Source organism: Aquila chrysaetos, chromosome 21 (genome assembly GCF_900496995.4).
Source record: "Aquila chrysaetos chrysaetos chromosome 21, bAquChr1.4, whole genome shotgun sequence".
Lineage (NCBI taxonomy): Eukaryota > Metazoa > Chordata > Aves > Accipitriformes > Accipitridae > Aquila > Aquila chrysaetos.
In genome coordinates this window covers 23,053,430-23,080,336 of record NC_044024.1, presented here as the reverse complement: position 1 = coordinate 23,080,336, position 26,907 = coordinate 23,053,430, and the positions used below count along the sequence as shown (strand labels likewise).

The 26,907-nt window shown below is 45.4% G+C and overlaps 2 protein-coding genes across 7 annotated transcripts in view; both read right to left on the bottom strand.

Moving 5' to 3' along the window:
* Nucleotides 1-4,500: 4,500 nt before the first annotated feature.
* On the bottom strand, nucleotides 4,501-11,744 carry LOC121232505. 6 transcript variants are annotated; one of them, XM_041119175.1, is made up of 6 exons: nucleotides 11,461-11,744; nucleotides 10,696-10,990; nucleotides 9,913-9,974; nucleotides 7,115-7,252; nucleotides 6,569-6,673; nucleotides 4,501-5,960 (listed from the first exon to the last, which is right to left on the bottom strand). In XM_041119175.1, exons 1-5 carry the CDS (start codon nucleotides 11,730-11,732, stop codon nucleotides 6,619-6,621), a joined length of 822 nt encoding a protein of 273 aa, XP_040975109.1. In that variant the 5' UTR covers nucleotides 11,733-11,744; the 3' UTR covers nucleotides 4,501-5,960; nucleotides 6,569-6,618. The 6 variants fall into 6 exon arrangements, with proteins under 6 accessions (XP_040975109.1, XP_040975110.1, XP_040975114.1 ...); XM_041119176.1 differs by having other exon boundaries at nucleotides 10,729-10,990; XM_041119180.1 differs by lacking the exon at nucleotides 11,461-11,744 and adding an exon at nucleotides 11,239-11,259.
* A 1,038-nt stretch (nucleotides 11,745-12,782) lies between these two features.
* The window catches only part of C21H8orf48 (chromosome 21 C8orf48 homolog), a 108,648-nt gene continuing 94,523 nt past the window's right edge, over nucleotides 12,783-26,907 (bottom strand). The window contains exons 13-18 of the mRNA XM_041119172.1: nucleotides 25,815-25,911; nucleotides 24,627-24,704; nucleotides 18,122-22,312; nucleotides 17,381-17,659; nucleotides 15,569-15,677; nucleotides 12,783-14,075 (exon numbers count right to left, since the gene is read on the bottom strand). The gene's annotated coding sequence lies outside the window, so the exon portion shown is untranslated. The remainder of the gene's footprint in view (nucleotides 14,076-15,568; nucleotides 15,678-17,380; nucleotides 17,660-18,121; nucleotides 22,313-24,626; nucleotides 24,705-25,814; nucleotides 25,912-26,907) is intronic.

Below are 26,907 nucleotides of genomic sequence, written 5' to 3'. Positions count from 1 at the left end.
GACCGGGCTACGCGCCCCACGGGCGGCTGGGCACGGCGGGACGGGACCGCGGGCGGGAGGGCGGGCGCCGGGCGGTGAGGTGCCGCTGTGCGCATGCGCAACGGGCGCGGCCCCGATTTAACGGCGGCGGGCGGCGGGTTTTCCCTCAGAGGGGATGGAGCTGCGGCGGGGAGCGGGGCTCGGCCCGCAGCCCGGGGTCCTGCCCGGCTCTTCTCGGCCGTGCTGGGCCTCTTCCAGCCGCCCCGGCTGTACGGTGCGGTTCGGGGTGGTGGTACTGAGGGAGCAGCTGCTGCGGGCCCTCAGGTTGTGGAGGGGTCCCTGCCTGAGGGCTGCTGGCGGCCTCGCAGGAGGAGCCCATGGAGGTGGAGGTCGGTGTGTCCTTGGGGGACACCAGACACCCCCCTGCCTCAGCTGGGCGGGGGTCAGAGGGGAACGGGGGACCGAGGTCTCCTGTGGCAGCCCGAGGGGAGGGACGGGGCAGGGGGTCGTTCCTGGTGTCCCAGCACAGCCTGCCCGAAGTCCCACGGTGAAAGTGGGTTTCTGTGCCCCGTCTTGAGGATTGCGGAGAAGGTGTGGGTGTGATGGTAGGTGCTGGCCGAGGAATGTCTGTAAACGTGGTAAGTTCTTGCTGTTGGTTTTTTGATGCTACTTAAGTGACAGTCAAGAACCATACAGGGTTCTAGATACATGCAGTTCTCTGTCTTCAATATTAAGCAATGAGCAACATAAAACAGTAGCTAAATGTCTAAACTATGAAGAAGTAAAGGCTTCAGGCACTACCAAGTAAATTTTGTCATGTTACCCACCACTGCCTGAACGGGGAACATTCACAGACAGTATTTCCCTTGCTAAGAAATACAGAACCAAGAAATGAGGAGTGTCAACCTGTAGCCTGTATTACTAATGATCAATCTTAGTTATGTAAGAACAAGTACAAACGTGGTAGTTCTGTAGGCTCAGGATGGAGAAGAGCGAAAATCAGTTGTGTGTCAATTTTGATTTACATCAGTACAGGCTGAGTAGCCTGATCGCAATCCAGGTGCAAACCACTCTGTGCCACTGTAAAGGCTGACAGCCTAACTGTTACCAAACTAAAGAATGGTCCCATAATCATCATCAATGTTTGAGTTTCCTTGTTAAGCTTGCACTTGCTGTAATGCATTTGGCTTACTCCCATGTGCTATTCAAATAGCAACATATCCCATTCTGATGATCTGTACAAACTGAATTAAAATCAACTGGTTGGTAGCTGCTTAAGAATGGAACTGCTGTCCCAAAGATAATCAGTAATAGGATCTGCTCTCAAGTCCAAAATACTCCATGCCTTTTGAAGTGATTTAAAAGGAGCTCTAAAATCAGAGCTGTCAGGTTTTCAGATGAAGAGGCAAGCTCACTCTAGGAATGGTAGAGATACATGAGTTAATCAGGCTGGGCTTCTGGGTACTGTAAGCCCAATGAAACTTGGAGCTCTCCATTTGATGGTACTACAACATATCTAGGGGCAGAGCATGGGTCACACAACAGGAGAGGGGTCACAGCGTGTTGCCACACTGAAAGGGTTTAGAAGTAAGGAGAGAAAACAGCTCGGTGAGAGCTTCACCACTGCAGGAGTCCTCCTCTCACAATGGAGATGAAGATAATTGGAATTTACCTTGAGTAACTCAGGACAGCACCTGTAACAAATGTCTCATTTGGTGTCTATCCATCAAACAGGATGCAGAGAACTAAAAACGGACCAGAGGAGACAGCTAGCAGAGCAGTCTGAATTTCTGAGAGGGAAGAATGCCTGCAGCAGCTCAAAAGATGAAATCTCTTAACCAGGAGAAGACTGGTTAACCAAGAGGGGCAGTCTGTTGCAGTCTCTTGTCTTAGATGTCTCCAGGGGCAGGATTGTTGCTGCTAGATTAAGTAACTGTCTGTTTAAAAGCCTGCATTAGACAATTCTATATATTTAAATCAGGTGCTTTTTTGAAAATAATTGATAAGTTACCTAGCTTATTGCTCATCAGCTGAAGCTTTTAGATCAAGGCTTGATGTCCTAAAAAAAAAAAAAACAGGAAGGGGAAAAAAGTTGTCTTACATTAAAAATAGCATCTGTGATCTTTGCCAAGAATTGACCTCTGTCTTTAAAATTTATGCTGGAATGGATCTCTGAATAGTTGAGAGTATCAGAAAGGGGAGGCATGGAATAGGTTGGTTTTTTCTGCCTGGGCACTGCAATTTTAATTTTCTCCAAACAGCCGCATCTACATGAAGCCCTCCACCAATGCTACGCTGTAGCTCTACTATTCCTTTTGCACCAGAAGTCTGTAGCCAGGCTGCAGAAGCTCCCCCAGCTGAAGAAAGGACAGCTGAAAAGGATGCTTCAAATGCAAAAGGAACAACCCAATCCCAGAACCAAGATAATTCTTTTTAAGATCTCAAAACAGTAAAGGTAACATCCCAAAGGGGTGAGTGTGTGATATACCTTAAGAGAAAGAAAGTATTTCAGCCTACCAGGACACAGTATCAAGAATATTTAGCGTACAGACTCCCAGGACTTTCTTGCTACTCTCTAGGGAAGGTCGGTGCTAGTCCTCCTCCTCCCGCCCTGATATATCTGGAACACTTCGGCTATTTACTGCTCTCCCATGGCTCCTTGTGACAGTACATCAGCCTTCGAGGTACATTCACGGCGCTGTTCTGTATTGACTTGGGAAGGTGTTTCCTTTCTTTTGTAAACAGAGGAAAGGTGGTTCCTGGCAAGAACGTCTGTGAATGGAAGCTTCACATTGTCACGTGCAATGAGAATGTTTTTTCTAGACCCTGTTATGAAGAATGGGATAATTGCACGTTCCCTGTAACAGCAACTGAAGGAATGCAAGCAGTCACTTTCTTAGATGAAAGAACAGACTGCCTTCTGCTTGAGAAATGCCCTTCTCGAGACACAAGGCTCTTGGGAGCACCCAACAACTACAGGCTGTTACCTACATTGCTTACAAAGCCATTGCTCCAACAAGTTTGGTGGAAACAGATATGTAAGTAAAGAAAACCATTCTAGGGAACTGGAGAAAAGAATATGCAGCTACAAAGTATGTAAGAGTGCAGGGAGGAAAGACAATCTGCACTGGTAGGCTAAAGGCATCTGTCCTTAGGGGTTTAAAAGCTGCAACAGAGCAGTTGTTGCAGCCAGTTTCAGCTGAGTGAACTCTGTATCGAAGACATTAGCAGATACATTATTGGAAAGAAAACCACGCTGCTTCTAAAGCAGTGAATGTAGCAGCTAGGGCAGCTGAGGCAGAAAACTATCCCTTTACAATCGAGGAGGATTTCCACATACATGCAGTGCATGCAATAAAACAGAAGTTTAGCCAGTAAACAAAGACTAGCTTCTTGGATGCTGGATAAAAGTGTCCACACAGCAGATGAAAATCTTCTCCACAGATGGCAAATGACAGCTGAAAAGACCAGTTTCTAAGACAGACAACACCCAACTACCCTGTGCTTGTTGCAGAACTGTTGAGGTTGGAAGGGACCTTGAGACTGTCCAGTATACCCACCCTGCTCACAGCAAGGTCACCTAGAGCAGGTTGCCCACAGCTGTGTCCAGTTGGTGTATCTCCAAGGATGTTCCACAACCTTTCTGGGCATCCTGTTGCACTGCTCGATCACCCTCACTATGGTTTTTTATTTTTTGTTTAAGTGGCAATTTCTGTATTTCAGCTTGTGTCTACTACTTTTTGTTTTACTAGGCACTGCTCTGAAGAGTCTGGATTCATCTTTAGTCTGAACAGCAGGTATTTATACACACTGAGATTCCTCCCTGAGCTTTCTCTTCTCCAAGCTAAACAGCCCCAGCTCTCAGACTCTGCTAGTATGACAGATGCACCAGCCACCTGACATCTTAGTGGCCCTTCACTGGATTTCACTGGTCTGTCCCTGTCTTTCTCACACTGGGGAGCCCAGACCTGGACACAGCACTCCAGGCATCTCACCAGTGCCGATTGCCTCCCTGGACATGCTGGCAACCCTTCTTAACACAGCCTGTTGTCTGCCTTTGCTGCAAGGGCACGTTCTTGGCCCATGGCTGGTGTCTATCAGGAGCCCCATGACCTCTGCAAAACTGCCTTCCAGCTGGTCAGCCACAGCAGGTACTGGTGCATGGGGTTATTTTAATTTACAAACTTAAATGATATGCAGTAAGTAATAGGCTGGTAGACTGCTAGGAGAGTCCTCTCCCTTCTCCTTAGGCAAGTAAGCTAAATTACTATTAGTTTAATTTAAAAAGCAGAAATTGTACAATCAAAATACTTCAACGTTTTTCACTCTGGCAAAATGACCCTTAACTATTTAATGGTGTTGGAATGGAAGTGATTGCCCCAGAGGATTTCAGGCTTTTAAGCTTTTTTAACCTTTAAGCCTCTTTTTTCCCCATTATTTAAGGCTTTTAAGAGCTGACACAGACACACAGAATAGTTTTACATGTCTCCTTTTCAGACTGCAAAAGATGTGAAGAAAACGTCCACCCACCTCCGTTTTATATTTGCTCATTTCAAGTTTCTAGTACAACATCCTTGTCAGACCTTGAACCTGAAATTGTAAAGCTCCGTAGCTTTGTCTGACTCTGTGGTACGTTCATTTTACATTAATGCAAAATATATTTCAGTAACAGCTGTGACGATGACTTTGCATTCTGTAACAGTGTGCCAAGGTCCACCTTTGCCATGGGAATTTAGAGGCATTTCACCTCTTCGTTTCTCTTGCTGAACTCTTCGATGTCCCCATTAAGCAGAAAAAATTAAAGGTGTGATTAGCTGTGAAACGGCAGACAAGCAAGGCTCTTTGCCAAATTTAGGAAAAGCGCTATGCTGTTTTAGCAGTTGGTGGAAAGTTGTAATACATTATTTCGCATATCACTATTATAAGCTGCTGCTACTAGATAGCTGCTCTCTGTTGATTTTTGAAGGGGGAGTAGAATAAAGTATGTTCTTTCTTCCCCATTCCCCTTCCTTCTGTACACCTCCCGTTTTTAAAGCACATTTTCAAAGAAAAATGTACAAAGCCAGATTATTCTGGTAAAATCTTTCTAATTCCCTGATACTCTTATAGGAGAGAAACTTGTGTCAAGTTTTGGAACCAAGTAAGTTTATAATTTAACTGCACAATGCCAGCATTCATTTACTGCCAGCACCTACTCTGAGCTATCGTTATTTATAAAGTGCCTTCTGCTACACAGATTCTGTACATTGTATACTCAAGTTTTTAATCCTAGAAGCTTTATTGGCAAAACTTTCACTTGAATAATCCAAAAGGCTCTAAAGCTATAAAAAAATACAGCTCAGGGACTGTATAGAAATAACAATGCTACCTCCTGAGAAAATGTGCAACCACTGAACAAGCAATCGTACTTCTTTGGACTTTCGACCTCTTGCTTTTAAGACTGTTACACACAGTAAATTGCCAAAAGAGATCTAGCTACACTATTTTCTTGACAGACTGCCCTGGGTTTTGTATTAAGCAGTAAGGGTTGTTCGCACAGAGACAAAACCATGAAGGTACCACTGTTGTCCGATAAAACTTGTACTGAGCGCTCAAGCAAATGACAAGGTACTTTGTTCCAAGGGCTCCGACTACCATACTGCCTTCACTGCAGGTTTTTCTTGGCACACTAAATGTTTTCACCCAATTTAAATGCTTTTATGTAAGGGAGAGACAGCAAAATGAGGTAACACAAGATTAGTCTTCATGTGCTACCCTGGCAGCGTGGGCTTACATCAGTTTATGTATGCTTCTTGTAATGTTTAAGGAATGAATACACACTTGCGCTCAAGTCTGGTTGTTTGTAGAAGACTATGTGAGTGTCACTAGGTGACATGCAGGCAAGCAGGTATTCGCTCTCGTCCTGTGGCTGCAGGTACTTCAGTGGACGTAGTCACACATGCTGTCTTCGCATTCTACTGGAAGGGCCCTCCCAGCATCACCTGCAAGTATGTTACAGGTGAGATTCAAAAGGTAGAAGTTTGGTACCACCCTGAGCTGCCACGATTAAGACAGACTGCTCTAAGTAGAACAGATCTGCGCAGAAACCACAGACCTTCTCATCCAGGCACAAAGGTATGTAAGTATTAATAACTATTTGTGCCAAAGAAAGTAAGATGCCTAATTACCTTTGGAGCTATATGCAATTTTAAAACAAGAGAAATAAGACAGACAGCCCTCCCCTCCTCCCCCTGCCCCCAACCTAACCAAAGGGCATCAATAAATCTTGTTTAAAAGAACGGGAAAACAGTGTATTGTGCATAGCACTCAGTCTTTAAAAAGACCCAATCTGCAGGCTAAAGGTAAAACTCTCCAAAATAGGTGAGGTGGGCTGAAGAGGCCATTTCTTTGTGCCAGTGCTGCCTGCAGGTAAATGGGCTGCCTCTCCTTGCTCCAGTGGCAGCCAGTGTCAGTCAGGAGACAATGAAAAACTTCAGTGAACTACAGTACTGCCAGAAGCATTTCAAATACACCAAGAGAGGAATTTAAGACGAGGATCACACAGAGGATGTAACTAGAAAAAACACCCTGCACAAAGGGATGAACTGACCCGTCACGCCCATTTCCACAGCATGTATTCTCATGTTTGTATTGAATATATCACCGCTTGTGAAATACGGTACACTGCAGTAATACTTTTCTCCAGGGGGTGAGCCTGGAATAAGAGAGAGGAAAAAAAAATACACGGAAGACAAATATGAAGTTAGAAGCCATTTGGAATTCAGCCACTCAGCCATTCTTCTCGATTTACTGCCTGTGAAGTGCACAGATTCAGAATTCTGTAAATTTATTTTCCCAGAAGCCTGACGCTAGGCTGCAACACATATCAACGGAAAGTACTACGCAACTGCCTTGGCCTATGAATTATGGGCGTTCAACCAGTGGTTATGGTGCTAGCAGGCCTGCTCAGAGCTAACGTAAAAGCATCAGAGCAGCGTGATAAAGCAGCTCGTAATTCTGGAAGTGGACATAAAGGAGCCTGTTTTGCAGTTGTGAGCTGAGATACGGCATTCTCGCCACAACAACCCGCTGCAGATATCGGCAGCTGTACAATGGCTTCCCTACAGCACAAAGGGGCTGGGTACCAATTCAATACCGTGTTCGTGCGTGGGAAGAGACGCCTGAATGCACATCTTCAACCAAATGCTCAGGGTGTAGCGGAGATCTAGTGTACTTGTCAGGTGTGCTGTGGATAGGCTGTTCCATCTTCTTTGTTTGGCAGGTGACAGACACCCTATGAGGAAGCAAATAAAGCAAAAAGTACAAAATTTGAGAGAAACAGATTTGAGAGTCTCACGGAGTTCCATCGACCCCCACCACTTTTTGAAGTGCATGTCTCTAAATACTTGTAGTTCTGTGACCGCATGCAGTCTTCAGAGGCTGGTAACAGATGGTGCTTGTTAAACTGGAATGACATTCTAACACAGAAGTTTAACAATCTCAAAGGGATTTGCCGCATGGACATTATGATAAACCAAAAAGGAGAAGCAAAATACTTTCAAAAGGTCCTGACAGCTTCAAACAACGGCATGCTAATGCAGCTCAGCTGCACCTTAATTCTGTCCCTTGGACCAAGCTCGAGGCTGCGTTCAGCTAGTTACTGAAATCTACCTCCATTAAGGGTCAATTTGTATCTGGACTCAGGGCTGATCACCGGTCAGCCTGAAAGGCAAAGTTAATGCCCTGCCAAACTGCTTAGTTCAGTATTTTCTAAGAATATTTGGATGTCATATAGCTGTCCATAAAACTCAAGCTGACAGAAAAGGAAGGCTCTTTCTTGAGAGCTCCTCTCTCGCTTTTCATGTCAAACTGCTGCATAGTCTCTGTGTAATCCACTTTTCAGCTTTCTTGTTTTAAGTTTTGTCTGTAAACACCTAAAATGATCATGCAGTATGTGGAGGGGGGGGGGAAAGAGAAAAATCAATGAATGATTAGATGTGTTTGCACAAGAGAGAGTCTTGTAAGATAGGATCCTCCGGCTTCATGCTGAGATTTCCCCTTCTATTTTTAGCTTTATTTTGAAAGCTAGACATTGCCTTTGCTTTTCAAGTTATGCAGTCTGTCTCCCATGCTAAGGCTTTGCTCTTTTCAGATTCTCAGCTGTAATCGCATTTCCGTCTTCTGCAACATTCCTTTCTTATCTTCCGCTTTGAAGACAATGATTACAAAATCCTTTCTAAAACCTGTCAGGAATTACATGAGCAAATGGTCAAACTGTTAATGAGCTTGTAGGGCTCTGAATCCAAACGGGGATGCCGAGTCTCTCTGCTTTAGCTCACAGATGTACATTTAGCTTTAAATCAATACAATATTCACACTCTTAACTCATGGGCAAGAACAGGAGTTACTCCTCCTCTCACACTGCAACTGCCCTGGGAAATCTGATGAGTCTAATAGCGTGTGCCAGAAAGCGGGCAAAAAACAGTAAGGGCACAAATGGCAGCGATTTAGGGAAGCTCATCTAACGTGCAACCCCACAGGTAAATCACAGCTTGAAGCAGCTCTTTTCGTTTACCCAGCTAAGCCAGAGAGGCTTCTCCAGTGAGCAATTCTTTCCAGGATTATTACAGTCCTGTAGGTTAGACCACCACCAGCTTCTGCCCATTAGAGGTGATTTTGGTCAGGGTTTCACCACAGCTACTCCAGTTACTCCCCTTCTCCTAGTGCTGTCCCCGAGCTCTGGAACACAAACTGAATCGCAGTCCGAAACACCTAAGCAGCTGCCCCTCTCCACGTTCCTCAACTAAACCTGTTCCAGCAAAGTCACAACTGGCATCAGCACAACTTTAGCCTCTTTTATGTACCCTCCCTCAACTGAGATTTTTCACCCAGAAGTGGTGATGCTTTCACTTACCCCTCCTGAAGGTCAAGAAAGCTATTGTGTAATTCCCCCTCAGACAGCCCCGCAAGCTAAACTGGTGAAGACAAATTCACTTCGGATTATTTTAGCTCTTCTTTCAAGTGAAAAAGACGACATTGCGTGCTCTAACAATCTCTTTCCCCTTGGGAGACCAAACATCTTTAAGCATTTACACCTTCCAAAAGATTAGCTCAATATATTTTCACTCTTTAGTAGGAATTCACAGGGCAGAGCCTTTTGGTTCACGGTCCTCCAGGACCACTCCTCCAAGGAATGTCATACAGCCATTGCTGTGACTGGTGGAACTCGTCCCTCCCCATTTCCACTCACTGTTGCTTACGGTTTTACTTTGCTGTTAGAATTGGCTTTCACCCAGCCTGCAAGGCCACAGGGTAGCTGTGGCCTGTAAAGAAAACGCTTCAGTGAAGCAAGACAACACACAAGCCAGACGTTCCCAAAAATAAAAACTGCGCTGTAAGGGATCTAACAAAATGCAATGCCAGAACTTGCTGCGCTCACCAGACACCTCCCGTACCATGTGTTACAGCCCGAGCCTACCAGCGTATCCCCTATCCCCACTCTGCAACAAAATCCACAGGAAAAGAGAAAACAAGTACATTAAACATTAGACAAAACAAGGTAAAGATGCAACTGAAATCAGAAATCGTGTTATTCTGTCGCAAACATCTTGAAACTACTGGGCGGGGGTAGAAATGCGGGCTGAAGAAATGTTGTGGTGCCAAGCTTCTGGGGAAATACAGGCAAAATAGAGACAGGGACAACGCTGTCATGACCGTGACGTCAGTGGGATTCAACTGTAAAATGTACAGGAACAACTACAGAAATACCTGTACATTTTCTAGCACTGAAATCTTCACAAGAGTAATTCACTAGGCAGTGCACCCCCTCCAAAAACAGACAAAACCCCAAAACTCTTGACTAAGCAACACATTTTTTCTATATCCTAATTCCTTTCATGAGATGTAACCCCACCCCCTGCCCCCGCATCCCCAGCCTCTGAAGAATCCACTTACCATGAACTCTGTTTCATGTTTTGGCAGCAGCTGTGACCACACGGACCTTTTCTTCTGTTGTCCTATAACCCGATGCAAAAATTTTGGCTAGGAACAGTGGCAGCACCACCAAAAAAAAGAAATAAAATTACTTTACAAATACCAAGAACCTTACTTGTTTACCAGATAACAGCTCACATCTGTACCGTACATTGCTGCATGTGTAGATATATATATTTCTACATGAAATACAACCGAGAAAAAGGATTACAACAATTGTGAGAAAAACTAACAAAATTACCGATGTGAAACCGTACACCAGTTTTCCACTGGACCTGCTGTCAGCCTGCTCTCGTTACAAGCGAGAGAACTTTTTTCTTAGTTTGAAGCTGAGCTTTCAAAGTAATTAATTTGCAGGAATAACGTGAAAAATGCAAGATTTCATTTGGATTTCCCCAGAGCCATTGCAGAAAGATTAACAAACCAGCCTAGGGCATCTGTTTCTCTTCTAGAGGGTCGCGGCTGCGTGATGAGATACTTAGTTTGATTTTAACTGCTGCTTTACTCAGCTATTTGTTGCAATTGGAGATTGTAAAATTATACAAAATTGGGAGCTGTCGGGGGGGAAACGGTGAGAGTAACTATACAAAATATTTCTGCAAGAAGAACAACATGTAAAACACGTAGACGTGAGAAGCGACTGCAAGTCTTTAAGCTGAACATGGTGATCCTGGCTACTGCCGCCGTGACAAAATATAACGTAAAAAGCCGCAGTCGGAGCCTGAGATGACATCATTTACGCACCTTCCTAGCGGCGAGGACCGCGAGGACGCGCACCTGTCGGGACGCGGGGGCTGCGAAACTCGTCTGCGTCAGGAGGAGATCCATCGCCCCCGCTCGCCTCTGCGCCCGGGGCGGCCGCTCAAAGGAAATCCCTCGGGGTGAGCCGATCTGCACCCGGGAGCTCGACCCAGGCTTCGGGTCTGAACTCCGGCACTGGCAGACGGTCACCCGACCGGTCCTTCTTGTCAGCGCCTTTTTCCCGTAGAAACCGTCAGTCGCCATCCACGCTTTGGGGGGGGGGGGGGGGAAATCCGACCTTTTAAGTAAAAAAACATCAAGCGGAAAGAGTTAGCTCGCCCTGCATCCCAGTAAACCGCTCGGAAACCTCCCGTGGCGGCCGCGGACCCCCCCCGCCGCCGCCGCCGCCGCCGCCGCCGCCGCCCCTCGCCGGCCCCGAGCGAGCGCAGCCAAACCCCAGCCTCGGCCGGCGCTGCCGCAGGCCGCAGCAAAGCGTCGCGGCTCCAGCCTCCCGCCAGGCCGAGGGCCGGTACTTCGGGCCTTCACCGGAGCCCGGTGCCTCGCGGTTCCCGCCGTCAGGGCTCCCCACAGACCCCGGCCCCGGCCCCGGCCCCGGCCCCGCCGCCCGCTCACCGCCCCGCTGACAGGCGGAGGAACCTCCAGCCGGAAATCGCGGCGCAGCGCTTCCGGTGCGCGACGTCCGCACTGCGCACGCCCCATAGCCAGTTCTGCCTTCGCGCCTGCGCACTGCCCTCACCCGCCGCTTACCGCGTTCTGGGGGAGCCGGTAACGCTCCGCCGCTCGCCGGTGCTCACGGACGGGCACCGCGGCCTCCCCCCCCCCCACCACCCGCGCCGTCGGCGCCCCGCAGTGTCTCCGAAGCGGCCCGCGAGGCCTCGCCGCGGTCGGTGCCTTCCGTGAGGGCCCGGGGATACCGGAGAGCCGCCGCCATGGAGGGGTCGCGCAAGGGGCATGCGTGAGCGGCGCGTCGCTCCCCTACCGCCCCCTGCCGGCCGCTCCCGCAGCCCGCCCTCACGCATGCGCACTGAGGGGGGGGGGGCGCCTCCCTCCTCCCTCCCTCCCCTCAGGCTGCTCATGGCGACAGCGCGGTGCCGTCAGCCGCAGATTAATTTCCGAAAGGTGCTTAGGAAACGATTTACGGGAGCCGCCTCCCCCTCTTAGAGAAAAGGGAGTTTGTTAGAGAAAAGGGAGTTTTTCAGCACCTTTCGCTGAAAAAAGGGGTGAGGGGAGGCGGGGAATGGCAGCCCCCCCCCCCCCCCCCCCCCCCCCCCCCTTAGCCGCGGGTGGGAGACAGCTGTGTCAGCGGGGCACGAAGGTAAAACTGCAGGCCGAAAAAAAGGAAAGCATCGGGAAATCCGAAGAGGACGCTGGGCTCTGCTGTAAGGGAGAGCCTGGCTTTTAGGCATAGCCTGCGGGACAGGGAAAGGCGTTACTCCAGCCTGCAGGAGAAGAGCTGCTTTTAATTACCACCTTTAATTACCAAAACTGATGTAAAAGGGACTGGAGGTGTCTCCCTGTAGTGCAGCACGCATAAAGTTAAAAAACGCCAAAAACTGAGCAACAATAAAAAGCCCCGAGAACGAACGTAAAGGAAACCAGGCTTCAGTTAGAGAGTGATGTGCCTCTGAGCAAAGCGAAGTGTCACCATCAGTCACGGTTCAGGTTTGGAAACGTGCTCTCCCGACACGATAGCCGGCCCCAGCACTCCTGCCGGCTGCTTTTGCAGGGTCAGTCTCGAAAGAAGGACAACTCAGGGAGAAGCCGCCTGACCCAGCGGTACAGCTGGGTTCATTTTAGTCATTTTCTTTGAGGCAAGCGTCCCAGTACAGAAGGAATCTGAGAGAGGTATCAAAAACCAATAGGTTGGGAGCAGAGGGAAGAATGAAGTGCTGTCCCTCTTGTAGGCAGTGAAAGATTGAGAACTGTGCGATAAGCATGTGTACAATACGCCTTTTAAAATGACCTACCGTGGCTGAAGTTAAACAGCAAACTGTAAACAAATGAAGAGAGAAGCAGCAAGGCACAGATCTAACTCAAAGCTGCCTCTACCTCCAAACGAGAGAAATCCTGTTTCTCACACCAAGGATAAATGTCCTCCCTCTTACTATCGTCTACGGTGGTTAACAGATCACCAGCATCTCTGTATATAACATAGAAAATTAGATATACATATAGAGAGAAATACCTTTATGTACCTACAAAATACAGTATTTTTGAGATCTAGGAGAAGCTGAGGCAAAGCTGAGGCAAAGCACTTAAGCCTACAAACGCTTTCCACAGCACACTGTACTCGAGCAGACTGTATTCCTCTAGGTGTTGCTTTCAGCATGGGGAGCGCGGGAGGACGGCACCTGCATCCATCCTTGCCTTGGGAAAGCAGAAAATTACACTCGGTGGAAGCCAGAGGTCCCTCAATTATAGGCATTGCCAAGTGGCATGCGTATATGATACGTGCTCACACATCAAGTTGATCACAAAGAGATTTTTGCCACTGAGGCAATGTCGAGTAAATGGCAAAAATGTGCAACTACAGTCTTCCTGTCTTGGGGAAAACAGCAGCAGCTATCAGTCCTTGCGAGGAAGTCAGTTGATCTGAGAAGCATTTTTCTACGTCAGGGAAAAGCACAGGCAGCAGCTTTGCAGAAACAAACATGCTCTGAAGTTGAAAACCCTGCTCTACAAAAAGGAGCTTGCTGTTCCGCAGAGCTGGTCAGAACTGGACTCAGGTGCATAACAGCAGCATATCAAAAGTGGCATTTAATGATTTTTAATGAAAACAACCATCTTTCAGTAATGCATCAGGTGGTGTAGGACTGGTTTTGTCCAATTATATTGTGCTACAAGCGCTGCAGACTGCGGTATTATTGCGTGCTATCACACTGTTGCTGCTGTAGCCATAACCCCAAGTCTCTGCTATCACACAGCTTTTGTAGCTGGAAAAGTCGTAACTCATGACAGCAAAATCCAGAGCATAACCACCACCTAACACATCAGTTGTGACAGTCCTTTGCCCCAAGAGTACAAATAATATTGGAACCTGCTGACTTCAAGGAAACCTCTGGAACGACTTAGAGCCTAATATTATTAATACTGGAGGCAGAAACTGTTTGGAGGGACCAGAACAGCAGAAGAGAAAGGTGTTCCAGGAAAAGGAGTATTGGTGATCTGTTACCCTGCTCACTCTTACTAGCAGTATGAATAACACCAGCCCCCCTCACCACAAGAAACAGGGTTTCTCTTGTTTGGAGCGACAGAGGCAGCTCTAACTTGGATCCATTTAATTTTACTACTTCAGACAGTTTATCTTTTTGTCTTCTCTTGAACTTATAAATATTGTCCCTTCTCCTTTTCACACATGCAATCTGATAACAAAACAAAACAGAAACAGTGAAAGCAAAGCTAAGCCAGGAACAGTCAGCAATGTCCACGTGATTGGAATGGCTTAATTATTCCTCTGTGCTAGCCTAAGGAGAGAGAAGTAACAAACGATTGTTATCCAGGTAACTCAGGATTGTTACCCAGCCTGGGACACCTCCTTCTGGAGGAGTTTCTGGTGATATCGAGGGTCCCCTAAACTCCATTGCTGCTCCATTATTTTATCCAGTACATTAGGTATTATTCAGAAAAACCTGTTCACCCATCCTCTCTCATGTTACCTGTCACCATTTGTTATCGTTGGTTCCCTCTCTATAGCAAACAGAAAAACTTTACATTTAATTTAAATGAGCTACTGTAACATTTAAGCATCAATTTTTACCACTTTGTTCTTCTTTCTTGTTTTCCTTAAAGGAAAGGCCTTAGTACACCACTTGCTGTAATGTACTGCAGTCAAAACTTTTTGGAAACAGTAAAGTCAGTGTTTAAGCTTTGGTTATTAGATAGGGAGTCCCCTAATACCTCACTATACCATCGTCTGTTGGAGTTATTTTTGTTCTGGGTCAACTGTATTACTGCTTACAATAATTCTAATAGGAAGAAAGGGAAATCTATGTGTGATTCACTACCATGCATTATTCAGCACTTGGTAAACATCCAGCACACAGCTCTTTCCTAGCTCCTCAAGAGCACTGGCATGAGGTACTGCAAATCAACATTTTGGGGATGAGAATTTCATTCATTCAGCCCGCCCCCGGTCATCAAAACATGCTTCATGCAAGGCAGAGCAGCTTGAGAGCCACGGCTTCAGAACCTGCCCAGCTGCTGGGTATGTTCATTTGGAAACGATTAGTCGAAATCAGTCTCCACGGAGGAGAAAAGCAGTGCTGAGATCTACCCCTGTTCCGCGTTGCCATGCCAAGTTATCAGGCTGCCTCCAAACAAACAACTGGAGGAGACCCAGCCCCTTTGTAACAGCCTGGTGACGGCTGTCAGGAATCCAGTATTTTGGTACCAGACTGGCAGCAGAGGGAAGCGGTGCAAGAATGAGGATGCTGAAAACGCGCAGGGCATAAAATAGCATGTTCTGTTAGAGGGCAGTGGCACCACACTCGCCCATACAACGCAGCTGCTTAATGACATCCTTAGGTGTCATTGAGACAAACCCCGCAACAAGGGCTTGCTGGCATTAGTTGTGTCATTTTATAGAACAAGTAGGTCAAATCTGTTCTTGTGACTCACATTTATTTCTAAAAAAATACAGGCTTGGTTATCGAGGGTTCACGTTCCACCTTCTTTGCTGAGGAACAAAAGACTGTCAGACCAATCCGTAAGGTTTTACTGGCTGAAAAATGCAAGCTCTTACTCAAGTAAGTGCTAGTACTGTACCATGGTAAACCCTGGGAAAATCTGACATAAATACCAAGCAAATGTCTGTAAAATATTCTCTGACATGCTGTGTTACGTTAGCATGCATCACCTGAAACAGGTCTTCAGGCCGTGGTTCTGGCATCACATTACCAGTGTATGAAGACAGCTTTGTCCAAGCAAGCTTTGAAGCTAAAAAGCACCTTTGGTGTTTCCCCTCCCTTCAAAAAAAAAAAAAAAAAAATACAAATAGGATTAGTTGCATAAGTCAGGATTACTCTTAGAAAATCACATTCAGGGCATTTGTGTCTTAACAAGTCTGGGTGAAACCAGAAACTAATGAATTCAGGAGTTTTGCTACTGGCATTCCCCCCACATCCCCCCCCAAATTCCCCTGAAGGAAAAGTACTATATAGGAAATGGATTCTGTAGAGACACAGTGCTGTAGTTACGTCCCTGTGCTCAGCAGCTGTCACTCCTCTCTTTATATATGCACATGTATTTGGAGCCGAAAGGGGCGACTGAACTTGCACAAAGAGAAAGCTGCTCTGGCTTTTGTATTTTCTTGCGCTGACACACGCACATCCGTAGACCCTGCAGAAAGCACTCCGAGCGTTCTGGGCTCTTGCTCATTACAGCAAGTATTGAAAAAAAACCCAAAAAACAAAACCCAAACTGCCGACACAAGAAATATTTGCCTCGGCCCAGTATCAGCTTTCCGGCAGGAGTGGATGGGATTAATGGCTGCTGGCAGGCAGTAAGGCTTAGCTGAACCAAGTGCTTCGGGAAGACGGAGAGCTCCAGCAGCCTCAGAGATATAATTCACACCAGATGCCTTTGCTCTGGGTTCTCTTTCTCTCCCCTGGTGTGATAATGATCCTGATTTATTAGTGAAGATACAGCAGCACCCTCTTCCCAAGCGGTGTGCTGTCTTCACAGCCTGCCGTGGTTCTTATTAATACTCTTTATCCCTCCCATTTCAGAAAGAGCAACAGTACAAGGAGGAGGAGAAGCTGTTGCCTAGAGATCAGACCATGACGTTGATACGCAGGCCATGCTGTTTGCCAAGAATTATTAACCAAACCCGTGCAATTTCTGCATGGATTATTTGGTTGTAAACAGGTTTATAGGGTGGCAGTATTAAAACAGGCAGGAAGGACACACAGCATCAGTATTCCTTCGCACACAGTGGCAGCACGCACAATCAGTTCAGGCTTGCAATCTGCACGCTTTAAGGTGCGGCAATTTTCAAATCCTGGGCTCATCATAAAGATGGGAAATATTTTCCAGAATCAGATTTGGATTTTGAATATTGGCTTTCCTAGGACTATTGTCTTTCTTCTTCCATCCTTTGATGAATCCCGGCCGGACATGGTCTGCCGTCTGGAACTAAGTGTCGCATGACATTCAGGACCAGTCACAAACCCTGCCAGCCATCCGGCTCGCTCAGCTTTCAGCATGCTGCAGCATACACACCAACAGCACCCGGTTTCCAAATCGCACTATTCGCATCCAGCACTTCACACATACAGGATGAGCCTGTAACATAAATAACACTACCCCATCTCCCACTCATTTATGTAATCTCTGCCTCCACACAAACACATGGTTAAATAGACTCCCTAAGGAAAGCCCCAGTCGCTCGGGGACTTGCATCTTGCTATCTGGCCCATCAGCTAATCACATCCTGATGCACAGAACACTTGTCAGGTCATGCAGACTGACTCCTCCTTGCCTGGTGCAAAGCTAGACTCGTTAATTTCTTGGGCAAGATCCCTGGGACCCCCCTGGTCTATCACCAATCATCAGGCCCAGGCCAGTCAACAAGTCAAGCTTTCAGCATCGTGAAGTTACCAAAGGATAAGCCAAAGCGTAACCCAAAGTGCCTGTTCTATTGGACAAATCCAGTTCTATATCCACATACCCTGTTCTTAATGCAGGGAGGACCTTGGGCCAAGTTTAGGCTGGTGGAGCCTTTTTTGAGGAAAACAGGGCGACAGCTGGCATCTGACAAGGGACATAAAATCTAGAGAGCATCCAGGCTGAAAAGCAGCTTGATCTCCACTTGCTGAAACTCCTTCCCAGGCAAGAACCACTCGGGATTCATTCACGTCACTGGGTGAGACTTTGGTTTCAGGTAAATTTCAGCTAATTGCTTCCTCTGGCAGTTTGTTTCTCTCACTAAGCTCAGGTTGTTAAAGGTCTGGAATGAAATTTAAGATACAGCTTTTGTAGACAGCTCATTATGAGAAAACAAGAAGTGCAAGCATGCTGGGCCATTTGAAAGGTGGGAAAAGCAGGCACATTTTTACTCATTTATTAATGTAATTACTAAATATACACACCGTCCTAAGTGCAGGGCACTAGCCCAGACTCTTGTTCAAGAAAGGCTGCTTGGGTGGGACAGCAGGATGCAAGCCACATAGCAAAACCTACCCGCAATGCAAAATAACACACACCTGAAAACTCTTTCTGGAGCAACTACAAAAGGCTTCACAAGCTGCAGGTATCTTGCAGACATGCATTGGGACTCCCTGCCTATACAGAAATCTTGCTGCATCTATCTATTTTTGTCACCCCAGGATTAGATTTCTACAATGCATTCTTTGTGGGATTGCACCTTGAAACTACTGGGGAGCAAAAGGTAATGTGACATCCCGCTTACCAAGTCACGTGTCACTGTGAGAAAACACCACATAACTGCTCTGGGCCCTCCATTCGCTGCCAGCAGGCTCCAGGTGGAATTCAAGATGTTTGGTTTTCATCCGTAAAGCACCGAGTTCTTTGGCAGCAGTAGGTGCCCTTTCCCTGTGCCAAAATGCTGCAGCTGAGACCAGAGAGAGAAATGAGTTCGGGGTATTGTTCATGTGAGGAGGAGTGAACTGATGGCAGAGAATTCTTTATGGAGCTGCTGCAGCCCTCAAATTCTTAGCTAAGTCAGCTAAAGCCAAAAGTTAATAGTCTTTTTCTGCGCTGAAATACTCATCAATATTTCATCGGTTGTAGGCAAGTATGGTCTAAGGAAGAAAAAAAGTATTTCAACATCAACAGCTCTGTTATGTATTTTAATGTATGGCATAGGCTTTTCAACACTTCCATAACTTACACTGACACCAGTTAAGTCACAGCTACATTTGCATTGTTGTTAAAGTTGGGCCAGAACCCTACCTCTGAGTCTTAAATTGCCTCACATCCAAACTGTTCAGGGTGTAAACACGGTCTAGAGCACTTCCCAGCCTCAAAATTTCTCGCACTGAACAGACTCTGTAGTGGCTGACACATTGGGAATCTGCCTGAATGCAGAGTGAACAGGTATGTAATGATGTTCTTTAGCTCCAAATGTCTATTTAAAGACTCCACCCTCCTGTCCCTGTTCTAAAGCCTTTTGGCTTTTTTGTGCTTTCTCCTCCTCCACCCACCTCTCCCTGTCTAACCATCCCCCATCTCTAAAGGCAAGACATTTTCTCTGCTGTCAAAGTCCCTTCTTTTGTCTTTGTGCTAAACCTTCATGACTGCATTATTCTCTGCCAATGGACTTGTCTCCAGACCCACAGCTCTGCCTGCTATCCACATCACCCAGGTGCTATTCCACACTGGTCCCAATTCACCGTCCCACTTGCTATGGCGCTCTGGGCACCCATCGCAAGCTGCATGGTGCCGGTCAAACCCCCAAGCCCCCTGCCCTCGGGCTCCTGCTGGCCCCCGACCAGTTTGAGCCCTCACCGCGCAGTGTTTCAGTCCAGGGAGATGTCCCCTCCGTCGCAGGCCAGGCGTGATGCAGAGCCTCAGCGTTTCCGATGCAGGGCCGGTGCAGGTATCCGCGTGGTCTCGGAGGAGTGGGAAATGTTGGGGAGCTCCCGAGCACAGCCGGGTCTAGCGGTTCTCAGAGCCTCACTCTCCCAGCTGGCAGAAAGGGAAGCAGGAGATCTAGAGATTTGGGGGGATGGAAGGGAGGGAAGAACAGGGCAATGAGGCAGCAGGAACTGAACCCAGTGAAAGGCAGAAGCTTCCCCGTTCTCTCAGACTCAGCTATTAAAAAAAAAGGGGGAAGTCATGACATGACCCAATGCCCAAACTCCTCAAGCAGCAAGGCACCTGCTTCAGAGGGACACCACCCCTTCGACTAGTCCAATAAGACAACTGCTGCCTATACTGGCTGTGGTCAAAAGTGTATTTTTAAACAAACTGCAGGAAACAGTTTTTAATTCACAATTTTTTTGTTGTTGTTGTCATTAACAGGCAGGAGAAAATAAGCGCTAATCTGTCTAAGGAAAAGAAAAGCTGGTAATAAACTGTCCTGTTAAAACAAATTACCTGGATCTCCTGTCCAAAGCTGGCAGCCCAGCAGCATTAAGTCTCCTATCTGCCCATGCTTGGCTTGTTATTTAATTACAACAGAGATAGGGATGACATTCTAATTATATTGAAATGTGAATCTGGGCTTAGAACAGCACATCCCATATATGACCCAGGAGATACTGAAGGAAGAAAGAGTTTTGAGGACAGAAGGCGACAAGTACTTTCATTTATTAATGGTTTTTCAAACAAGGGCCATCTTGGAACCTGTTGAAGAGGGGCCCCAGCAGAGATATACCATAACCTTAAGGACTGTGTCTCAGGCAGTTTAACAGGGTTGTGGGTAAACTGTCTCAACTGACCATGAGCCAAGGAGACAATCAAAGTGACCTTCTGCAGTCCGGCCACCTGCCTTGATCTTGTTCCTGAGCACGTAGAGAGGAAGACACAACGTCTCCTAACTACCTTGTGACTGAAAAAAGGTGCCTTTTTCTCTCCACTATCATTATCCATCAGTGCCTCAAAACCAGTAAAGCCTTAAACTAAATGTTTAGTTAAAAGTAGCATCCCCTTGTTACTGAAATGGGGGCAGACATAGAGCACTGACCAGTCAGTGGGTACAGCAGCAATCCTGTATCACCCCTCTTCTCCCCCCACCCTCCTTTCCACATTTAGACCATTCCTGTCAGAAGTGCAAGAACAATGAAGGTCTACAGGGAGCCTTCTGCATAGTCCAATTAAATGCAGCTGCTCCAAAATACCAGTCCATCTTACAGCTGCAGTGTTAGCTTCCCTACCTCGCAGCATCCCTGCTGCTTGCAGAAAACAGGACAGAGAGGGTCTCCTCTCTCCCAGCCCTTAGCTGGGCAGTGCTCATGCTGCCCAAGTGCCACCTCCCTGGCAGAAGTCTGCTGCTTACCTCCAGTCCTGTCCTTGTTATCCCTCTCCTCAATTTGAGCACTGCACAGATTTTCTTTCGTGCTCCACTCCAGGTTAGTTAAGAGGAGGGAGCTACTTTAGAAAAGTGCTGGTGCTGCCAAGAGCTGAAAAGAATAAGCATGATCTATGCTGTCCAGGACTGAAGTGAGAAAAAGACAGCTAAGGCTAAGGATATTGGAATTTATGTTCAAAAATAAGAAATAAAAGCAAAGCCTTTCCTGTCAGCCCTTACAATGCTTCAGGAGAACCAAATGTTTCCTTGGGCAATAGGAAATGAATGGGTATTTCTTACAGCAGTACTCATGTCAGCATGAGACAGTCCTGTAACTGGCTCTTGGTATTATCTTTGGGGATGTCAAGGACTGAGGGAGTTGAACAGCTTAAAAGTCACTTTCTGATTCTTTTGCACCATCAGGTTTCTCTCCAACTTGGGGCTGAGCTACGCTGAGAAGAGATCACAGAAGGAAGTTTGATTTTCTGAAGCTATTGGTGAACCTGCCCATTGATTAACGAGTTGCAATATCCCAAACTGCAAAGCTGGTTCAGTTTTCCAGCGTTAAATTTCCCCCTTTTTAAAACAAAAAAAAAAAAAAAAAAAAAAGGAAAAAACTAAGCTAAACACTACTCCAGCACCGTTTCAAGTTTGTCTATCCCAGACTGACAATCCTCTTAGCAGTTACTGTCACCCCAGGAAAAGGATTTGACACATTCTATGTAGAAAATGTATTTTTATGGCCAGGTAACGAGCTGATAGCTGTTTGCCCCCTTGAACAGCCAGGCAAGCATTCATGGCTCTGAGAAACCTTCTTCTCAATTCCAGTCACAGGCATGCCAGACTGGAGCCTGCAGATGAAATGGAAACACTATTTTCATCTACATCGAAACATGTTTTCAGCTTCTGATGGAGACAGAAAGGCGCTGGGTCACATTCAGCTAGATGTACGACTAAGGAGCCACTCTGGGCCAGCAGCTACAGAAGGGTATTAGGAGGGAGGACTGCAACCAAATTTATCTTTCCAAGAAATTAGCTCACCATCTTCTAATCAAAACTGGATTCAAGCCTTCGGGTTTGGAAAGGATCACACTAATACATTTCTCACCACTCTACTTTTGAATAATTTCTAACCTACAGGTGAGGTGAAGGGTTTCACCCTGTACGGAAGCAGCACTCTGCCAGAACAAGCAGCAGGGTATCGCAGAAGTGACCTGCAGACAGTGACTGGACCTTCCTCCATAGCAACAGATTCAGCCTATTCACAGGCGGTGGAGCAGAGAGAAGAAAAATAAGGAGATAAAAAAGTTACATGAGAACCATCACAGGTCGGGTAGAGATTCAAAAAGCAGGCAGGATTCAAGTCAGATATATTGCTATTTGGGGCAGGACTCACAGAATGTCTTTAGCAAAGCCATGAGTAGTGCTACTTTCAACAGGAGACTTAAGACATATTTTTTTTAATTTTTAGACACAAAACCGCGCACAAAAGATGTATACACAATCACTACAAATGCACAACCATTTGGTCCTAATTAGCCAAAGGGTATGTATTAGCTTACCTATCTTGTTCTGCACCAAATACACATAATCATGCAAAAGTCCCATCAGTCCTCTATACTCTTTCCCCTGTGTGGAAAAAAGATTGTGCAGAGGTGCGACCATCTTACAGGCATGCTTTGAGATGTCATTGCTGCTTAAAATACTTGGAACCAGGGGATGAAAGGTGCCACACAAGCCCCAGCACCCCAGGGATGATGAGCCACCCTGGCTCTGCTCCACGAAGGTAGAAGCCGGATGGAGAGAAGGAAGCCCCATTATTTTTCTTCATCAGCCTGAAATCCTCTCCTGACCTAGCTCTGAGAATTTGTCTATTTGGAAGGCTTGCATGACCTCTGCTTTTTTTTAGGGGGTGGAAAAGAAGGGCTGGGTTTCAAAGAAATGTGATGCAAAAGGAGTTCTGATGTTCCAAGATTGTACTGGGATAATTTCCAATATCTTTAACCTTTTCAGACCAATGGATTTACATCTGCTTACACCAGCAATAAATTTTGATCTTGGTCTCTGGTTTGGCAAATTAGGCATCTGAAATCAGAACTACTCTAACGAAAACCAAAATGTTTGTTGATCCAGTTTGCTGTTATAGCCTCACCATTTAAGCAAGCGGAGCCCCAGTGCTCTGTGTGAACTATCTTCCACGGTAGAGTAAAAGTGAATTAAGGGGAGGCAGTTTCCATCTCAGCTAAGGAGAGCAAATGACCAAAAAGCCTGCTCCTAGTACATAAAAGCTGCAATTACAAGCTCATTATTTAAGCAGTGTATTTCTGATGCTTAATCTTCCTGGATTCATTCAGACACTTAGAAATCCTTCTGAAAGGATCCTCAAAACCTCAGCAGGTCTGAGTCATTTTGAATATTTTATTCTATGTTCCTCAGAACAGATTTAAATAAATTACATTATAACCTCTGTATTTTAATAATTGTAAAGCCTGCAGGGGAAGAAGTAAAACCACTTTCCACTTAATACGAGTTTACCAACATCATCCATAATGTGTAAAAAAACCCAACACCAATAAAACCACACAAACGCTCTCCCCCTTGATTTTAAGAACAATTTACATCTTTTAACATTTTTTTTTTCTGATTTAGCAAGGCAATGTTATGGAGATGAAATTAGCAGTAGTACTACAATAACAACATTATTTTCTGTGTTCTTTATGAGCTAATGGCTTGAGGCTCTGAAACAATTGTTATGTCAGGCAAGATGGAGCCTGGCTTCCAAGCAGACAAAAGCACAATGTCTTTCAGCAGATTAAGCAGCTCGTACCTGCTAGTGATATATTAAGCTCCTTATTTATTGTTCTTACAGGAACTTTGTTTCATTGTATTATAGTTAGTACTCTTGTGGTCAATGAAATCTGCAATACTTAACCCTCCTGCTAGGTTCTTTCTTCTCTCCATTATCCTGCCAAGCAATTTAGTTCTTTCTTAGTCAATAAATTGCTACAGAATTAAATTAGGATTGCTGTAGAAATTAGTCATAGACTACAGGCAATATTATATGGGGCCCGATTAAAATATTCTCCTGAACAGAGGATGACAGCTATATTCAACTAAATCAAAGTGACACATCAGTTCTTTTCAGTCTCTTTGCACCAAATTCTATTACCTGAGTGTAAAACTAGAAGGAGTCTGCTGATTACACTGAAATCCCTACATGTTTTACTCCAATGAAGCAGAGAGCAGAATCTGGCTCTTAGCCTTTGTCAAAGACTTCACATTTACAGTATTGTCTTATTGTTAATTCTGAGATTCAGTGGGACTTGTGCAACCCTTACTAGCTGGCTTGCAAAATGTCTCAAGAACATAACCAAATAAACCAGCTATGTTATTTCTAGAAACTGCAGATCTTTTTCTTCTTTACTAGTAGGACAGCACTGACCTGATGGCTAGTACTTCAGTTTTTGTCTTTAACACCCCTGAGCCTGAAAGCTGCCTAACAATGAATGAAGGTGTGTTATTAAATAACTAGCAGTAACAAAATGAATGCATCTGCATTCTTTTAGCCCTTTCCGGGAAGATGCTGTGTTTGAAATAAAGGTAGTGGGAGAGGAAGCTGACACAAAAAGCAGTGCCTCTGTTCAGCATGGCTGTAGCGTGGTCAGGCTGCTGCCCCTCCTGACAAATACGGTGACCTTTTAGCTTGTGCTGTAACGTGAAGGTCTCTCCTGCTCCCTAATACCGCACATTAATGGATTTACCAGTCTTCTGCATTCTTCTAAAACTCTTTTATCAACAGGGGTGAACTCTGAAGGGACTCAAAGGCCTGGCCAAAAGCAATTACTGCCATTTTGCTGTTTCCATGGCACTGTAACAAGGGGAACATAGAGTTAAGATTTAACCGGGTGAGAACAGACTTCTCATATCTCAGTGGTTTACTCACCTAAGAATGACCATGCTGTAACTTGCCCCCACAGCCACCTCGCACCAGGATCTCCAATCTAGCAGTTCTCGTGCAGTCCTGAAATGGAGATTGCATAAACTGTGGTAAATTTATAGAGACTGTTAGCTTTGTTTGCCAGGAAAGCAAAACCTCAAATTGTTTCATAGGGGGATGAAAATCATCACTGAATGAGACACAAATGAGGAATTAAGGAATGTAATATAACTGCAAATTTAACTGTCCGGGGAACTGCTTGAAGCATAATGGGAAGCAGGTTCTCAGGTAAGCGTTCTGAGCATGCTGGAATACATGCTTGCTTTTGTTAAACAATGGTGCCCTGTATCTCTTATACCTTACTTTCATACAACTGCCATCTCATACGCCCATATTAAGTAACTTAGTCAGAAAAAAGTGGGTTTGGAGCATATTTATTTTGTCTCTTTTTGCTTATTTTGATTCTGTTTCTCCACAATGACCAGATAATAATGGTAAAATGTGTGTGACTGTGTCTGAGAGGAAAGGAAAAAAGAGGAGACTTCCCCCATTTTTCCTAAAAGAGGATGCTGTGTGTGTTCTTAACCCTTGCAAGCAACCCTAAAATATATTTAGACAGAAGCAAGTAAAAGGGAAGGCTATAAATACCTTCAAACATATGAAATGATAAACTGGAAAAAATAATGATTTGCCAAAAGATAATTAAGATATGGAACCCTCTGTCAGAAAAAAAAAAAAAAAAGATGAGTAGGATGTAGTAAAAATATCATGAGATGGTTCCAGTACAGTATTCTTTCTGTTCCCTCCTAAGATGGGGACAAAGACTCCTTGAGAGAAATCAGCACTGTATTCAAATTAAAAACAACAGCTGCCACCTTCTATAACGTAGCCATTAAATTAATAACTGTGCAGGGCGGGGGTGCAAAAAAAAAACCCCTAAGCACACACTGGGACTTGACTTGCTAACAATGTTCCAGTGGAAAATAGTAAAGCTGAGTCAGATGGTAAATAGATTGGCACAATCAACATAGGACAGCGAAAAGCCTGGTGACAAACCGCACGGTGCTTCTTCCTGCTTATTCTGCTCGGCATGCAAGAGCTAGTCAAGGTCTCCAAAGGAGAAGCCAGTCTTTGGGGATCCTTGACAAGGAAGGATCGCCATGTATCACCGACGGCTTTAATAATGGTGCGTACCTAGAATGTGCTGAGGAATATTTCTGCTTCTTCACTGCCTTTGTTGCTAAACAGTAAAACGTGAGTTCATATCAAATTAAGCTGACCTGTATAAAACCTAAGGGGGGAAAGAAAATAAATCAGTAACCTGATTCTTCTCCCTATCACTAATACTGCTTAATCTGCATTTTATAGGCATTCATCATCTTAAAGTACAGGCATACAGCTGAAAATGAATACATTACTGCAAATTGCCACCTGTCTGCTAACTTGTATAATGAAGTGCATATTCACTCTTAGCCCACTGCATGTGTGAAATTGATGTTCTCTCACCGCTGGCGTAGATTGAAAACATGCATATGAACTGTTAATGCAGCTCAGTTCACAGGAGAGTATTTGCTAAACCACTCTGTTTCTTTTGATCCCATACTAACATACTGGTTTAGTTTCCCTTTGTATTTACAGTTTGCCTTGCTTCTTGGCTTTTCAGGTACTGGTCCAGTATGACCTTGTTCAGTTCATGTTTTCCATATAAATAAGGCAATATTTTAAACTTTCCATTCCCTTTCAACCCATTTTTGTCTACCCAAATGGACTTAAGTCTGGCCCACTTCCAGTATGATCTTTAATCAGGGAGTTGAACTGTGTCCTGCAGAAAAAAACCCAACAATTATACATGACAGGTATGTTAAGTACAACCTTCAGGACAAAACTTACGATTTAAGGTTATTTCATGGCACATTTTTTTAGCTTCAGAACAGCTAGATTTACCTGGACAACTTTAACCTTCCACCTAAGTGAAGAATGAACTGAAGTCCTTTCCTCTGGTTTGATTTATTGGGTCATTTTTAGTCTGGTGTATTGTAAGATACAGGATTTCCTGAGTGAAAGAGTAGCTTCAGCACAGGAGATCATGACAGACCAAGCCCCTTTATAGCTTTGCATCTTGACACCAGCAGAATTCTCATTGGTAATAGACCCCTAAATAAGGTGTTAGAGACCAATTTGTTTGCAGTTCTGCTGAGCAAGAGCACCAAGAGAGCTGCAAATGCTTTACACTTCCAAAGGACTTTACCCATAGAAACAATCCTTTCAGCTCCTCCAGTATCCTCTA

What these genes read in the sequence shown, in the direction of transcription:
- LOC121232505 (XM_041119175.1), bottom strand. Translation starts at nt 11,732, where the DNA reads ATGCGTGAGGGCGGGCTGCGGGAGCGGCCGGCAGGGGGCGGTAGGGGA. An exon ending in CGGTCCTCGCCGCTAGGAAG is followed by an intron (nt 9,975 to 10,695) that starts GTGCGTAAATGA and finishes ATCGGGTTATAG; the next exon opens with GACAACAGAAGAAAAGGTCC. An exon ending in AACATGAAACAGAGTTCATG is followed by an intron (nt 7,253 to 9,912) that starts GTAAGTGGATTC and finishes GCTTCCTCATAG; the next exon opens with GGTGTCTGTCACCTGCCAAA.